At 40.5% G+C, this 17,980-nt stretch overlaps 1 protein-coding gene across 4 annotated transcripts in view; it reads left to right on the top strand.

Annotated features, from left to right (window-relative positions):
• The window catches only part of PLCE1 (phospholipase C epsilon 1), a 359,604-nt gene that overhangs the window by 196,069 nt on the left and 145,555 nt on the right, over positions 1–17,980 (top strand). For all 4 annotated transcript variants that reach the window (XM_081553509.1, XM_081553501.1, XM_081553520.1 and 1 more), the window contains one exon: positions 8,644–8,960. In XM_081553509.1, the coding sequence (XP_081409635.1) occupies positions 8,644–8,960 (317 nt within the window). The remainder of the gene's footprint in view (positions 1–8,643; positions 8,961–17,980) is intronic.

Genomic DNA, 17,980 nt, shown 5'->3' with positions numbered 1-17,980 from the left:
TTGAAGATAATCTGAAAAAAAAAATATATATGTAACTGAATCACTTTGCTGTACACCTGAAACTAACACAATATTGTAAATCAACTATATTTCCATTTTTTAAAAAAACCTGTTTGTCAAAGAACACTATCAGTAAAGCTAAAAGGTAGCACACAGAATGGGATAAAATATTTGCAAATAACATATATGATAAGAGATTAATATCCAGAATATATATAAAATTCAACAACAACAACAAAACAACCCAATTCAAAGTTGCGCAAAGGACTTAAATCAGTATTTCTCAAAAGAAGTATACAAATGACCAGTAAGCATATGAAAACATGCTCAACATCATTAGTGATTAGGAATATGCAAATCAAAACCATAAGATACCACTTCACACTCACTAGGGTGGCTATAATTTTAAAAAATTTTTAAGGAAAACAAATGTTGACCTGGATGTGGAGAAATTGGAGCCGTGTACATTGCTGAGGGAATGTAAATTGGTGCAGTCCCTGAGGAAAACAGTTTGAGCGTTCCTCAATAACTGCTAAACACAGAGTTATCATATGATCCATCAATCCCATTCCTAGGTATTTACCCACACAAAAGATTTTACACAAATATATGTAATAGCATTATTATTATGATCAAAAAGGTAGAAACAACACAAATGTTCACTAGCTGATGAATGGATAGACAAAATTTGGTATATACATAAAATGGAATCTTATTCAGCCAAAATAAGAAATGAAGTACTGATTCATGCTATAATATTGATTTACCTTGAAAATATTATAACTGAAAGAAGCCATACACAAAAGGCTGCATATTGTATGATTCAGTTTTAGAAAATGTACAAATCCATAGAGACAGAAAGAGTAGTGGTTGTCGGGGGCTGATATGAGTTGGGCCAGGGGAAATGACTGATAATGTGTGTGCATATATTCTAATATTATTGTTCAGTCGTGTCTGACTCTTTGTGACCCCATGGACTATAGCCTGCCAGGATCCTCTGTCCATGGGATTGTCCAGGCAAGAGTACTGGAGTGGATTGCAATTTCCTTCTCCAGGGGATCTTCCCGATGTGGGATCAAACCCACGTCTCCTGTGTCTTCTGCACTGCAGGTGGATTTTTTACTTGCTGAACCTTAGGGAAAGTAGCAGTGATAAAAATGTTCTAAAACTAACTATGACGACAGTTCAACTCCATGAACATACTGAAAAACTGCTGAATTGTATACTTTCAAAAATGAGTTTTATGGTATGTGAATTATATCTCAATTAAAAAAAAGAATGAACATAAATAACTCAGCAGTATTTTAGTATGAAAGGATTTAACTCCGAGACTATTCTGACTTTTCCATGAGGTTTGCTGATGATGACAAACTAGAAGGGATGTGACTGTTCATAGAGGGGACAGCTGCCAAGTTAAGAACAGCAAATTTGGGGTGGGGAGGGGATGACTTTTTTTAAAGTGGGGGATCTATTACTAAAATGTATGGCAAAATGTGCTGGATATTTTCATATGAATAAATGAGGATCTTTAACAAATGCTTGATTATGATGGGCACCATACCAGAGGGTACAAGTTGCAGGTTATAAAAACAAAGCAAAAGTTTCCATACCCTGAAATGGTTTGATATATGACTAAGTCTCTCCATCTGACTCCCAAGATGAAAGGCCCCAAGATTCCTTCCTCTTTCAAAGGGTAAATTCACGACAATAAAAAAATAGCTAACTACTGATAGCTGAATTTGTGCTAAACGTTTTTGCATGCATCTTCTCGTTTTAATTTCCCCATCATCATTGTGACATGGTTGTAGAAAACTTACCCAAGGTCAGTCAGCAAGTCAGTGCCTAAGCTAGGCTGCAGGCCCATTCCTGTGTGACTGCCAGGACCCCACTCGTAACCACTGGATTATACTCTCCATTACCTTGCTTTCTTCCTCTGGGGGAGATTCCCCCCAAGAGTGTACAACACCTGAGGTTCTAACCACACTAAGTAGGGGAGACAGTGGAGTAGAGAGGGAATACTCGACTGGGACTCGGAGACCAACTTTGCCGATAATCAGCTCCGTGACCTTGGGCAAGAAGCTCGATCTCTTAGAGGCATTGTTTCCTGATTTGTAAGGTGTGGAAAATTTGTCCTAGCTGTCCCTGCATGAGGTCCTTCCAGCTCGATCATTTGGTCCGAGTCCCACCTCATTTACCTACCACTAGGAAACCAGTTGTATAGAGACACTAAGAGGAACAAATCCTTCAAGCCAGAGAGGCTTTGGGGAGCCTGGACGTGGGTGTCAGACTGATGTGGCACGGCTTCCATCGCTAATCTCAGGATGATACTGAATAAGTTCTGTAACTTCTGTCTCTGCATGCTAAAATGAGTATAATAATAGGAGAGGGGCACTTTCCTGGTTTTCTAGTGACTAAGACTCTGTGCTCCCAATGCAGGGGACCTGGGTTTAATCTCTGGTCAGGGAACTAGATCCCACATGCCTCAGATAAGAGCTGGTACTCCCAAATAAATAAATAATTTTTAAAAATAAGCTTTAAAAAAGTGATAGTGTAGGGTGCTATGGCATAAAGTGCTTGTGAGGACCGAGTGAGACCTCTTTAGGGAGCTTACAGCAATTCTTAGCGTACAGTAAGTAGTGATTATTATACATTATTTAATGATATTATAATTTATTTAGTATTATTATTGATGATTATCAGTATAAAATAGAAGCACAAAATTCCTTAAGGGTAACTAGTATAGGTTTAAGTTGCTCAGCCAGATCACACTCTGGTGTTCAGGTGACCTGCTTGGGCTCTGCTCTAGAAATATTCACATCTACTGGGTTGGCCATCAGGAATGGCCTGCTGGGTACAAGGGCATTAGATTGTCACTGGCAATCTAGAGTTTCCCTCCTGTTAACTTTGAGTCAGTAATGCCACTTTCCTCTGTAAGCACGGCATCTTATTATAGTTTACCATATGAATTTTGGCTCAATTAATTTTGTCTACCCAAAATAATCAGAAACAATAGGTGATCAATGAGAAATGCAGCTAAAACATTTGACTAATGTGCTGTGAAAAGAAATTACTGCTCCCTGGAAATTTCCCAGTGTGGGTGGGGAATTTTTCTCTGTTTCAATGTTATTGGAAAATATAATAAGCACATATAATGATACATTTAAAAACTCTATCACAGTGTTATTTATAATGATATAAATGGTAAACATAACATTGACTACTAAAGAGCCATTAAGATCAAATATTAGAAAACTAGTTTTAAAGTTGGGGAAATGTGCACTGTACAATAAGTTGGGTTTTTTGTTTGTTTGTTTGCTTTGGAAAAAAGCATGTGTTCTGATCCTAATTTTGTAAATGCTTTGTACATTTGTAGAAAAAAATATGAACTGCTACAACAAAAGTATTAGCAGAGATTATCTGTAGGTGTAGAATTATTGATTGTTTTAATTTTCTTCTTTATACTTCTCTAATTTTTAATACTTTCATGGTGGGCTCATATCTCTTTGGAAGTCAGAGTGAGCACAAAGTTATTTTTTACTAATAGAAATTCTGTCATATTTTCTTCTTCTATGAGGCTCTTCCATTACTTATAAAGTATTTTATCTGACTATGGTTTAATTGTCAATCTAAGCATATTGGTTTTTTCCCTTTTTTTTAAAAAAAAGTATGACTTAGAAATAACATGCTTCATTGATTTGTGAACTCATAAAATCATGCAGAATTGAGGACCAGACACAGTTGTTGCAAGATTGATTGTTACTCCGAAAACCAATAACAGATAATGAGAAAGTATCACCAACTAGCTGACCTTTCTCCATCTAAATCTATTACTTCCCTGTTGAAAAACAATTTTCAACTCTGCCTGAGATTTAGTGTCTGCAAGTCAACTTTGAATCTTAAATAAAAGAAAGAAATCAACATCCTTCCTCTCCTATCTTATTTTATATGACTGGAATCACATCACTCAAAGACTACTAAAGGTGAGGTTGATGAATCCAGGGCTTTAGTTAAAAAAATAAAGGATTGCCTACAAAATGAATTCAAATCAAAGAAAAATGGATAGAGTAGATATAATAAGTTTTTTCTTCGCTCTTTCCTAATTGCAATTTGAACTAATTTTTCAAAAACAATACTGCAATATTTGGAAAAATCTGAACTGTTCAAATACCAAACCAGTTTGTGCCCATGAGAAGATTAGAATTTTGTTCTCTGGCTGAATTTTTCAGATAACCATTTTGATGTATCTTTTTAATACTATAAAATTACATTAGAAAAAAGTTCAATGAAATAGTAGACAGTCCCTGGGAGTAGAAGTTTATAGCCAAGATCAGAGCTTTCTGGTCATAGAAAAGAAGGAACCAAGGGTTAAGTGGATGTCTCTCACCACAGCATCCCTCAAGGGAAGACTTGGCCCAGATTCTCCTCCTTCAAGGTTGGGTGATTGCATAGGTCCACCCAGGAACCCAAAAGTTTAAGGTGTACATTTCTTCATGTATATGTTTGAATCCTCCTACCACCCCCATTGTTCCTTCATGAGCCATACCTGTTTTGTAGTGCCTTCTAGAAAATAAAGCTTCCTTCATTTTCTACACAGATGCTCCATCTCTATTAATATATACTACAGCCTTGGGCAATGACTTGCAGTTTCCTAAATAAGTGATGTTCTCTCTTACCCTCAGATCTTTACATAGACCTTTATATATTGTCTTTGGCAATATGGCAGACCAAGCTTCTTTGGAACCACTAACCTCACAAGTACCCAAGGCCCTATTTCCCCCAGTTGACAAAAGTTTTGAGGAAACTATAACTCCCATATAAGTGATATAGAGACAGATAGCAAAATTGAGGATAGCTACTGTGTGCTATGATAGTTTGTCCCCTAATGGGAATTATTAAAGGCTCTGAGAAGTCCTGCAGTTAAAAATAGAAAAAAGAAAGATTGTTTAACTTTGTTTAACCCAGTATGTCTCTAAATTATTAACCAAGGAACCATGTTTTGCATAAATTCAGTGTAATACACTTTCAAAAATATTGGTTTCGAGCATGGGAACTTTCATACAAATTTGTAAGAAGGAAAGGAGAGGGCACTTTTTCATTACTGTTTGCTACATTCTAATGTAATTGTAATGTTGTGATTGACACAATGGTTCCAGGCTGATCAAAGAATGGAACTGTCAACTCTTTAGAATCGAATCCTTACCTTTGGAGTTTGAAGAGTTCATCTTATCAGACCACTGCAAGTAAGCAAGCACAGGAAGTTGACTTATACTAACAGAAATCACTTGCGATGCCTCTAAAATCCATAATGCCAATGTGATATTCTGTTGCCACATAAGGTCATATGCTGAGTGATCAAGAACACAAACTCTGAGGTCAAAAAGCCCCTAATTCAAATCCCAACTTCCCAGCTGACCGCTTATGTTACCTTATGTGAGTATCACATAATAATACTATCTACCTCCTGAATTAATCTAACCATCTCATCCTCTGTCACTCCCTTCTCCTCTTGCTCTCAGTTTTCCCCAGCATGAGGGTCTTTTTCAGTGGGTCAGCTCTTCGCATCAGGTGGCCAAACTATTGGAGCTTCAGCTTCAGCATCAGTCTTTCCAGTGAATATTCAGGGTTGATTTCCTTTAGGACTGACTGGTTAGATCTCCTTGCTAGATCTCCTTGCTGTCTAAGGGACTCTCAAGAGTCTTCTTCAGCACCACAATTCAAAAGCCTCTATTCTTCAGTGCTCAGCCTTCCTTATGGTCCACCTCTCACATCCTTACATGACTACTGGAAAAACCATAGCTTTGACTAAACGGACATTTGTCGGCAAAGTAATGTCTCTGATTTTTAATATGCTGTCTAGATTTGTCATCACTTTCCTTCTGAAGAGCAAGCATCTTTTAATTTCATGGCTGCAGTCACCATCCACAGTGATTTTGGAGACCAAGAAAATCAAGTCAGACACTGTTTCCACTTTTTCCCCCTACTATTTGCCATGAAGTGATGGGACTGGATGCCATGATCTTCATTTTTTGAATACTGAGTTTTAAGCCAGCTTTTTCACTCTCCTCTTTCACCTTCATCAAGAGGCTCTTAGTTCCTCTTTGCTTTCTCCCTTTAGGGTCATATCATCTGGATATCTGAGGTTATTAATATTCTCCTGGCAATCCTGATTCCAGCTTGTGGTTTTTTTCACATGATGTACTCTGCATATAAGTTAAATAAGCAGCTGTTTCATAAGATTAGGGAGTTACTTTTATTTCCTTCACAGAATGCTATACTTTGAAATCATGTCTCAAAATTGGTTACTTCTGGGAAGTTTTACTATATATGGCTAATTCCACTGTACATAAATTATCAGCATCAGAAACTGAAATCTGCCTCTGTCATCATTCAGGCCATATTCTGACTCAGTTTGGGGGAAATCTGGTCACTTTCTTAACCATTCAGCAAGTTGGAGAATGAGGTCTTGTAGGCTTGATTGAGTACCTGCCTTATTTTAATTATTTTCAAATATGAGCTTAGAGAGAACCAGATATAATTTGGTATTCCACATCAACACTGTCCTCTAAGACAGAACTGGTTTCCACTTTTCTGTTCCATCCACATCTTTGGTGATTTATTAATTTGAACAGACTGCATGGCTTGATTTTTGGATTAGATTTTTTGGATATAGTCGCCATATACATAGAGGGAAGGAATCAGGGAAAGTAGACTACCCTTTAGAGAAGGTAGGTAATGCAGGTTAAGGCTAGCTGGAGTTTAAGGGAGAAGGGATATTTTACTGGTTTGTGTTTAAGGATAAAGGTAACTAACATCTCTCTAGGTAAAGAAGAGTCAGTGGAAAGGAAAAGATGGAAGGTGGAGATATCCACTGTGGCAAAGTGAATGTGTGCTAAGGGAATAATTTTGAGTCTACGAATGAATGCCTTTGGGACTTCTATCTAATGCACTTGCTACCTTCCTTCCTGCTACCACCTTCTTATTATCAGTTGTGAAGCAGGGAATAAAATTCATTTTATTTATTTAGATACATCTCCTTATTACCTATTTCTTCCTTACTTGTATAGGTGGTTCTGTCCCTGAAAGTAAAGTGTTTGTCGCTCATTTGTATCCGACTCTTTGCAACCCTATGGACTATAGCCCTCCAGGCTCCTCTGTCTATGGGATTCTCCAGGCAAGAATACTAGAGTCGGTTATCCTTTCCTTCTCCAGGAAATCTTCACAACCCAGGGACGGAACCCGGGTTTCTTGCATGGCCGGCAGATTCTTTACTGTCTGAGCCATCAGGGAAGCCCTCTGTCCCTGCAAACCCCCAGATAAATCTCAGTGGAACTGGCATCTTTGAGGGTGGGATACTGGCAGGGTAGACCATGCAGTTTTGAGATCTGGTGTGCGGAGAGTCCCTAGGTCTCTGGTGTGTTTGCACACAGTGTGCACATCCCCATATGTGTATAGGCCTCCTCCCCCTACAGCCTTCTTCCTGCTTCCATTTCAGTTGCTTTGCCCGCACCCACCCCCATTCCTTTTCAGACTGATGGTTAGCCCTGGAGGATGAGGAAGCAAATAGTACATTCTCCTTCGCTAATACTCTTCAGAGTGTCACAGTGAACTGGTAAGGGAATGGTGTGCCAGATCACTCCTGCTTCTGAAAATGGGAAACCAAAGAGTGGGAGGGGGGAAAGACAGATATCAGAAAGGTCTCCATAACAGGAGAGATAGTATAGAGCTATTCACCAAGCAGAAACTTTGGTTGATAAACCTGTAAGATTTTTTTTAAATTTATTTTTAATGAGAAGATAATTGCTTTACAATGCTCTATGGGTTTCTGCCATACAATGACGTGAATCAGCCATAAGTATACAAATATCCCCTCCCTCTTCAGCCTCCCTCCCACCCCCCACCCCAGCCCACCCCTCTAGATTGTCACAGAGCACCGGGTTGAGCTTCCAGTGTTACACAGCAACTTCCTGTTAGCTACCTGTTTTACATATGGTGATGTGTGTGTTCTAGTGCTGCTCTCTCAGTTTGTCTCACCCTCTCCTCACCCTCTGCCACTGTACCCACAAGTCTCTTCTCTACATCTGTGTCTCTATTTTTGCCCTGCAAATAGATTCATCAGTACTGTTTTTCTAGATTTCATATATATGTGTTAATATACATTTATTTTTCTCTGATCTACTTCACTCTGTATAACATGCTCTAGATTCATCCACCTCAGTTCAACTGACTCAAATTTGTTCCTTTGATGAGTGAGTATTATTCCACTGTATATATACACCACAGCTTCTTTATCCCTTCATCTGTCAGTGTACATCTAGGGAGAAAGCTTTAAGATTCTGAATGGCTCTCAAGTAAATATCTGCTGTGCATGCGTGCATGCCAGGTCATTTCAGTCATGTCTGACTCTTTGCGACCCTACGGACTGTAGCCAGCCAGGCTCCTCTGTCCATGGGATTCTCCAGGCAAGGACACTAGAGTGGGTTGCCATGCCCTCCTCCAGGGGATCTTCCCAAACCAGGGATCAAACCCATGTCTCTTACATCTCCTGGTTCTTTAGCATTCTCTAGCGCCACCTGGGAAGCCCAAATATCTGTGGTAGGGGATACCAACCACAGTATAACCATGGCTTCTGTTGCTTTATTTCAGAACGCCAACCAGGCACCTCTATGGCCAATTCCAGTGCCCTTCCTTCAAGTTCAGCTGGAATCAGCAAGGAACTGATTGATCTGAAGCCCCTCATCCAGTTCCCAGAGGAAGTTGCCAGCATCCTGATGGAGCAGGAGCAAAATATTTACCGAAGGGTCTTGCCAGTTGACTATCTTTTCTTCTTGACCCGGGGCTTGGGCACAACAGAACGCCAGAGGTCCCTGCCCTGCCTCAAAGCATCCATCTCAGCATCCATTCTTACCTCCCAGAATGGAGAGCACAATGCCCTCGAAGATCTTGTGATGAGATTTAATGAGGTAAGAAGCCACTCTCACATGTGTTGTGATTGAATCACTAGTAAGTGATTTTTTTTTTCATTTTTAGTTAATTTTTAATTGAAATATAATTGATTATAATGTTATGTAAGTTTTTGCTGTACAGCAAACTGAATAAGCTATTCATATATGTATGTCTTTTTCTTTTCTTTTTTTTTTTTATAAATTTATTTATTTTAGTTGGGGGCTAATTACTTTACAATATTGTAATAGTTTTTGCCATACATTGACATGAATCAGCCATGGGTTTACATGTGTTCCCCTTCCTGGACCCCCCACCCACCTCCCTCCTCATCCCATCCCTCTGGGTCATCCCATTGCCCCGGCCCTGAGCCCTTGTCTCATGCATCGAACATGGAATGGTGTTCTGTTTCACATATGATAATATACATGTTTCAATGCTATTCTCCCAGAACGTCCCACCCTCACCTTCTCCTTCAGAGTCCATAAAATTGTTCTATGCATCTGTGTCTCTTATTCTGTCTCGCATATAGGGTTATCGTTAACATCTTTCAAATTCCATATATATGCATTAGTATACTGTATTGTTGTTTTTCTTTCTGGCTTACTTCACTCTGTATAATGGGCTCCAGTTTCATCCATCTCAGTAGAACTGATTCAAATGTATTTTTTTAATGGCTGAGTAATATTCCATTGTGTATATGTACCACAGCTTCCTTATCCATTCGTCTGCTGATGGACATCTAGGTTGCTTCCATGTCCTGGCTATTGTAAACAGTGCTGCGATGAACATTGGGGTACACGCGTCTCTTTCAATTCTGGTTTCCTCGGTGTATATGCCCAGCAGTGGGATTGCTGGGTCATATGGCAGTTCTATTCCCAGTTTTTTAAGGAATCTCCACACTGTTCTCCATAGTGGCTGTACTAGTTTGCATTCCTACCAACAGTGTAAGAGGGTTCCCTTTTCTCCACACCCTCTCCAGCATTTATTGCTTGTAGACTTTTGGATAGCAGCCATTCTGACTGGTGTGAAATGATACCTCATTGTGGTTTTGATTTGCATTTCTCTAATAATGAGTGATGTTGAGCATCTTTTCATGTGTTCTTTTCCCTTATAGGACATTACAGGATATTAAGTAGAGTCCCCTGTGCTATGCAATAGGTCCTTATTAATTATCTATTTTATATATAGTAGTGTGTGTATGTCCATCCCAATCACCCAATTTGTCCTTCCCCTACTTTATCCCTGGTAACCATAAGTTTGTTTTCTGCATCTGTGACTCTACTTCTGCTTTGTGAATAAGTTCATTTGTACCATTTTTTTTATATTCCACACATAAACAATGTCATATGATATTTGTCTTTGTCTAACTGCTAGTAAGTGACCTTTAGGCATTTCTCCTTTTAGGTTTGTTTGTTACTGCTATCTCATCTACCTGTCTGTCTTGACGCTTCCATGATGACTGTTTTCTCTCCAGGCAATGAGATAGACACACTGTCATCCTCCCTTTCACTCCACTCCACCCTTCAACCTAATTGAACCAATCTCCATCCCATAGCATAACCATGTTCTACAAGCTTTCACCCTTTGGACAACCAGAACCCTTCATTTTCTGTACGCCCTTGTCAAAATGTTCTCCCTGAGCTCATTTTCAAATAGTCTCCTCCTTTCCTCCTGGTGCTTGTAAGTCCAGGTGTCTTAATTTGGAGTGTGATGACATGATCCCTTGCCCATGGGGTCCTTCTAGCCCACTCCATCTTCTACTGTCAGTTCTCCCCCGCAGAAATTAAACACTAATACACCTGGGTCAGGAGAGCTGGGAGAAACATGGTCTTGAAGGACAATGAATTGCTTCATTCCTGACGTCTGTATACCATCAATTTCTCAGCCCCAGAAAGTCCCTCCAAGTCCTCTGAGACCTTTCCAGAAGCAACTTCTAAAAAGGACAGGTGTGACCAGAGTCTGGGAACACCTAGAAGGGAGGTATTGTAAGAGGTCTAGGAGCTTGCTGGGAGCAAAAGAGCCAATGGCTGGACACTCTGTGACCTTGAACCAAGGATGAAGGACAGGATAAGGAGGCAGGTCTCTATGAAGTGCTAGGGTCAGGGGATACTGCACTCTTGGACTTTTACTTTCACTCCATAGCCTAACCCCACACCCGGAGCTTTCTGTTCTATATTTTATTTCTTTTAGACTTCATTTCCTTGTCTTGAATATTAAAACACAGAATTTCAGTCTGTGTGTTTGGTGGTTGTTGGTTGGTTGAATTCCACAAATACAGTAGCTTCCTTGTCATTTAGTAAACTGCCTAAATGCTAAGAGAATATCCTAGGTCTCATATATCTCTGATTGGCAGAGGATCAATCAACCTTTGTTACTTAAACACTTTCCAATCATAGCAGCTTACCTTGCAGCCTCCATAGCCTGTCAGTCATGACCCTGGTGATGGTTGTATCATGACAGTGAGGCCCCGTGGATGAAGAGAGTGTTAGAGGCAGAGCTCAAACAGTTCTGTGTTCCAGAGATGCCCTGAGCATCATTCCTCAAAGGGAGATCCGTGATTCATAGGAACTGCTAGTAGACATCTAGCACTGTCATGCTAATTATTTAGCATGTGCCACTTATTTGTTCCTCACAACTAACCTTGGGAGACAGATTCTTGTCATTAACGCCATTTTACCAAAACGGAAACAGACACGAGGAGATGAAATTCTTTTCAAAGGGTCACATAGGTGGTAGGTGGCAACAGCGATATTGAAACCTACAGAATCAGGTCACAGAGCCTGGGCTTTGAACCACAACATGAGAAAAAAAAATCAGACAATCCCAGTTTGAAGGGCATTCTACTCTTCAAATGTGTTAGGGTCATGAACGGTAATTGTCAAAAACTAGAGACCAGGAATTTTGTGCTCAACTAAATATAGTTTGGGGTCCTATTACATCCTGGACTAGAAGAAGGATATTGATGGGAAACTGATGAAATTCTAATAATGCATGTAGTTTAATTTGTATGAATTTATCAATGTTGACTTCCTTGTTGTGATAATGGGACTATGGTTATGAAAGATGCTAACACTGGAAGAAATTGGGTGAACTATGTACAGATACTATCTGTATTTTTGTAACTTTCCTGTAAATCTAAAATTACTTCAAAATTAAAAGATTTTTTTAAAAAAATAGTGAAGCTCAGAGAGGTTGAGTCACTTGTCCAAGGTCACACAGTGGCTGAGTGATGTCAGAATCCAGATGTCTGTCTTTAAAGTATGTTTTCTTCTCAACCAGTTGCCTTGCCTCTCTACTTGTTGAATTACCAAATTAAAGTTTGTAGTAAAATAAACATTTCTAACTTAGAGTTTAATTAGCCAAGGTCTCCTTTAACTTCTTGTGCATCTACTCTTTTTCTACTTTTCCTACCATTTCTGTTTTTATCCAATTTCCTATAACCATTCATTCATTCATTCACTCAAGATTTATTTACTGAGCACCTAATATTCTGTAACCTTCTCTTTTTTAAATTGGTGTGTCAAACATCTCTTTTAAATAAGAAATTAGCATCACCAACTCAATGGACATGAGTTTGAGCAAACTCCAGGAGTTAGTAAAGGATAAGGAAACCTGGTGGGCTGCAGTCCATGGGATCTCAGAGAGTCAGATACAAATTAGTGACTGAACAACAATATATGATGAAAATTTACATTATTATCCCATGCTTTGGTTCTTTCAGAATTGGATATACAAAATAAATTCACTTTCCTCAATGGAAATAAAATATATTTTTCTTGACCATGGGAGAATCTCAAAGACAAGAGAGACAATACTAGCTTCATTGCTAGTCACTTAGGAGAAAGGCAAATGCATTTGTTCACACATTCAATCTTTCAGTTGATGTGTTTTCTGCACTTCTCAGAAGCATGAGACCATAGTGGAAAAGCACTAAGGAAAGTGAGTAACAGTCTGTGGCTGCCAGAAGCTACCAGTCTTAGATTGTAGTCAGACAGGGACACAAATCTATACCAAAAAAGGCAGAAATTATGTGCAGTGTGAGTGACAGATGGTGGGAGCTGAAGTATCCAGGTGAGCGATCAGACTGCTTCATGCTGGTGATTATGGCCAGGACTTGAGGGGTGGTTGGGATAGAGGGGGACCATCTCAGGATAGGGGAGGAGGCCATTCTGGGCAAGAATATAATACGACCAGTTCTTGTCATGAGCAGGAAAGCCTCATGGTCTGAGGCAGCTTGCTTCTAATTGTCAGGAGAATGTGATCATGAGCTAGAAGTTTCCCAAATCCTAGCATCTCTTTACATAAGGACTTAGCTGTAATGTTGGGAAAAGGGAAGAATATCCCTGATGCCTTTCGGGCAGTGTTGCATAACATTAATTCTTAGGAAAATATGGTGAAAATGCAACTCCAAGTACAGTCATGAAATAACTGAAAGGGGTTTGGCTTACGTTAAGGAAGGCCAGGAGATAAATCGTTTAAAATCAATTTAGATTGTGGCTTGGAAGCAAAATTTCTCCCCATTTCCCCTTCTCCCACCCAATGTCAAGACTAGTACTTGCCAGTGACTTTCCTTTATCCTTGTAAGTAAGCAGAAGCAGGCACAAGGAGCCAGCCCCACAAGCCAGTGGTAATCAAGGGGGTCCTAGTGAAAAGTAAGAAGTGGTAGTCCCTCAGGCATGTCCAACTTTTTGCAACCGCATGGACTGTAGCCCACCAGCCTCCTCTGTCCATGGGATTTTCCAGGCAAGAATACTGGAGTGGATTGCCATTTCCTTCTCCAGAGGATCTTCCTGACCCAGGGATCAAACCCAGGTCTCCTGCATTGCAGGCAGATTCTTTGCCATCTGAGCCACCAGGGGGTCCTAGGAGTGGGCTCAATCCTGCTCCCCTTGGTTTGGAAGGCAGGGCTTGCTGCACCCTTTTGACCCAGACACCTCTCTGTAGTCATATTCTTGTTCTGAAGCTCCGAGAGGCCAGTGTTCTCTCTTCCTCCTCTCAGGCTCAGCAGGCTCACTTCCTGGCCACCCACAATGTCTCTTGCTCTGACAGTCTCAAATCATATTTTTCTTTTCCCCACTCTTTCTTCCTTTCTCCCGCCTCTACTTCTAGTCCACATTCTTACTGGTTTTAGTTTCTCTTCAAATTAATTCCAGAGCCGTTTATCTCTTCGAAAAGGAGACAGAGAGGCATTTTTTGGTAGATAATTTTCCCAAAGAGATGACATACTTTATCATGTGCCTTTGAGAAGAGATGAAAGGCAAATACAGATTGATGAGCATCCTTAGTCACTTTGAGTTCACGCCCTTTTCTTGCAAAGGTCTGTGATGGAACATGGTTTGGGGAAGCGGTGGTTGAGTCACTAGTTCTCAAACCTAATGCCTCCTCAGTATGGCCTCTGCTTTTGTCTGGTTGTCCACCCACTGATGGCCTTTGGGGTCAGAATTCATCACCCTATGCCCTGAGAGAGCAGTTTTTCTTTTTGAGTAGTTCTTTGCAAGACCATTCTCAGAGCTCCTCTCCTGAACCAGCTGATCCAAGGGCAGGTGGTGAGCCCAAGACTGAGCCCTCAGTTAGACTGAGACCCCAGGAGGCTCAGAAGAGAGTCCCCCTGGCTCTTTACCCCAGGTGACCTTCCCCCACCCTCCTGTGTTTGGTCAGCCTAAGCCATCATCAACCTGCTTTTCTAGACAAATGTAGGCAGCCCAGAGTGACACTCAGGTGCTGCCTGGCCCTGCTGTCTGGTGAGTTTCACAAGATGTCAGTTAACAGTGTAAAGGTCACCCCTTCTATACAGAGTGCCAAGGTGCAGCTTAACTCTCTAGGAAAGATCATAAGAATAAATAAACCATCTGACCAGAGAAAGACTGTTTGGGCCTGAGTCCTTTCAGCCAGAATCTCCATGCTATTCTGTTGCTCAGTCATGTCTGACTCTTTGGGACCCCATGGGCTGCAGCACTCCAGGCTTCCCTGTCATTCACCATCTCCTGGAGTTTGCTCAAATTCATGTCCATTGAGTCAGTGATGCCATACATCCATCTTGCCCTCTGTCATCTGCTTCACCTCTTGCCTTCAGTATCTTCCAGCATCAGGATCTTTTTCAATGAGTTGGCTCTTTGCATCATGTGGCCAAAGGATTGGAGTTTCAGCTTCAGCATCAGACCTTCCAATGAATAGTCAGGATTGGTTTCCTTTAGGATTGACTGGTTGGATCTCCTTGCAGTCCAAGGGACTCTCAAGAGTCTTCTCCAACACCACAGTTCAAAAGCATCAATTCTTCAGCGCTCAGCTTTCTTTATAGTCCAACTCTCACATCCATACATGACCACTGGAAAAACCATAGCTTTGACTAGACGGACCTTTGTTGGCAAAGTAATGTCTCTGCTTTTTAATATGCTGGTCTAGCTTGGTCATAACTTTCCTTCCAAGGAGTAAGCGTCTTTTAATTTCATGGCTGCAGTCACCATCTGCAGTGATTTTGGAGCCCAGAAAAATAAAGTCAGCCACTGTTTCCACTGTTTCCCCATCTATCTGCCATGAAGTGATGGGACTGGATGCCATGATCTTAGTTTCCTGAATGTTGAGCTTTAAGCCAACTTTTTCACTCTCCTCTTTCACTTTCATCAAGAGGCTCTTTAGTTCTTCTTCACTTTCTGCCATAAGAGTGGTGTCATCTGCATATCTGAGGTTATTGATATTTCTCCCGGCAATCTTGATTCCAGCTTGTGTTTCTTCCAGCCCAGCGTTTCTCATGATGTACTCTGCATATAAGTTAAATAAGCAGGGTGACAATATACAGCCTTGACGTACTCCTTTTCCTATTTGGAACAAGTCTGTTGTTCCATGTCCAGTTCTAACTGTTGCTTCCTGACCTGCATACAGGTTTCTCAAGAGGCAGGTCAGGTGGTCTGGTATTCCCATCTCTTTCAGAATTTTCCACAGTTTATTGTGATCTACACAGTCAAGAGACTCTTTAGTTCCTCTTTGCTTTCTGCCATAAGGGTTGCGTTATTTGCATATCTGAGTTTACTGAAATTTCTCCCAGCAATCTTGATTCCAGCTTGTGCTTCATCCAGCCCAGCATTTCATATGATGTACTCTGCATATAAGTTAAATAAGCAGGGTGACAATATACAGCCTTGAAGTGCTCCTTTCCCAACCAGTCTGTTGTTCCATGTACAGTTCTAACTGTTGCTTCTTGACCTGCATACAGGTTTCTCAGGAGGCAGGTAAGGTGGTCTGTTATCCCTATCTCTAAGAATTTTCCACAGTTTATTGTGATCCACTCCGTCAAAGGCTTTAGTGTAGTCAATGAAGTAGAAGTAGATGTTTTTCTGAAACTCTCTTGCTTTTTCTATGATCCAACAGATGTTGGCATTTTGATCTCTGGTTCCTCTGCCTTTTCTAAATCCAGCTTGAACATCTGGAAATTCTAGGTTCACATACTGTTGGAACCACACTTGGAATATTTTGAGCATTATTTTGCTAGTGTGTGAGATGAGTGCAATTGTGTGGTAGTTTGAACATTCTTTGGCATTGCCTTTCTTTGGAACTGGAAAGAAAACGGACTTTTCCAGTTCTGTGACCACTGCTGAGTTTTCCAAATTTGCTGACATATTGAGTGCAGCATTTTCACAGCATCATCTTTTAGGATTTGAAATAGCTCAGCTAGAATTCCATCACTCCACTTGCTTTGTTTGTAGTAATGCTTCCTAAGGCCCATTTGACTTTGCACTCCAGGAGGTCTGGCTCTAGGTGAGTGATCACAGCATTGTGGTTATCTGGGTCATAGAGATCTTTTTTTGTGTAGTTCTTCTATGTATTCTTTCCACCTCTTCTCAATATCTTGTGCTTCTGTTAGGTCCATACCATTTCTGTCCTTTATTGAGCCCATTTTTGCATGAAATGTTCCCTTGGTATCTAATTTTCTTAAAGGGATCTCTAGTCTTTTCCATTCTATTGTTTTCCTCTATTTCTTCACATTGTTCACTTAGGAAGGCTTTCTTGTCTCTCCTTGCTATTCTTTGGAACTCTGCATTCAAATGGGTATATCTTTCCTTTTGTCCTTTGTCTTTCACTTCTCCCCATTTCTCAGCTATTTGTAAGGCCTCCTCAGACAACCATTTTGCCTTTTTGCATTTATTTTCTCGGGGATGGTTTTGATCACCCCCTCTTGTACAATGTTAGGAACTTCCATCCATAGTTCTTTAGGGACTCTGTCTATCAGATCTAATCCCTTGAATCTATTTGTCACTTCTACTGTATAATTGTAAGGGATTTGATTTAGGTCATACCTGAATGGCCTAGTGGTTTTCCCTACTTTCTTGAATTTAAGTCTGAGTTTGGCTATAAGGAGTTCATGATCTGAGCCACAGTCAGCTCCTGGTCTTGTTTTTGCTGATTATATAGAGCTTTTCCATCTTCAGCTGCAAAGAATATAATCTTTAAGGGATCATGATCACTTTGACAAATTCCAACATCTAGAAGTCTCTCTGTTCGTAGCCCAGGAAAGACCATTTTAGCATAGTAAGAAAAAAGCATAACGTATCATCATGACCAATGGGAACTTCCCTGTGGTTCAGTTGGTAAAGAATTTGCCTGCAATGCACAAGACCACCTGTAATGCATGAGACCAAGGTTCAATCCCTGGCTTGGGTCAGGAAGGTCCCCTGGAGGAAGAAATAGCAACCACTCCAGTATTCTTGCCTGGGTAATTCCACGGACAGAGGGGCCTGGAGAACTACAGTCCACGGGGTTGCAAAGAGTTGAACATGTCTTAGTGACTAAACCAACAACAGTGACCAAATGTGTTCCTTCACTTGAAATATTTTAGAAAAAAATATTGGTTTTGAATTTGTACATTCAACCTTGTTAGGCAAGTTTCCTGTCAAAGCTTTCTGTCCCCCACACTCATACTCTTTCACACAGAAAGCCAAACAACAGTCAGTCCTCTGCTCAGGACTGCCGTACAAACTATTTTCCTTTATATTGGAGTACTCATGAGGTAAGTAATAAAGCTCTCTCAGGGTAAGAGAAATTT

Source organism: Giraffa tippelskirchi, chromosome 2, assembly GCF_054371585.1.
Source record: "Giraffa tippelskirchi isolate mGirTip1 chromosome 2, T2T-mGirTip1v1.2.pri, whole genome shotgun sequence".
Lineage (NCBI taxonomy): Eukaryota > Metazoa > Chordata > Mammalia > Artiodactyla > Giraffidae > Giraffa > Giraffa tippelskirchi.
The sequence above is the reverse complement of the archived record's forward strand: the minus strand, read 5'-3'. Positions and strand labels throughout refer to the sequence as shown.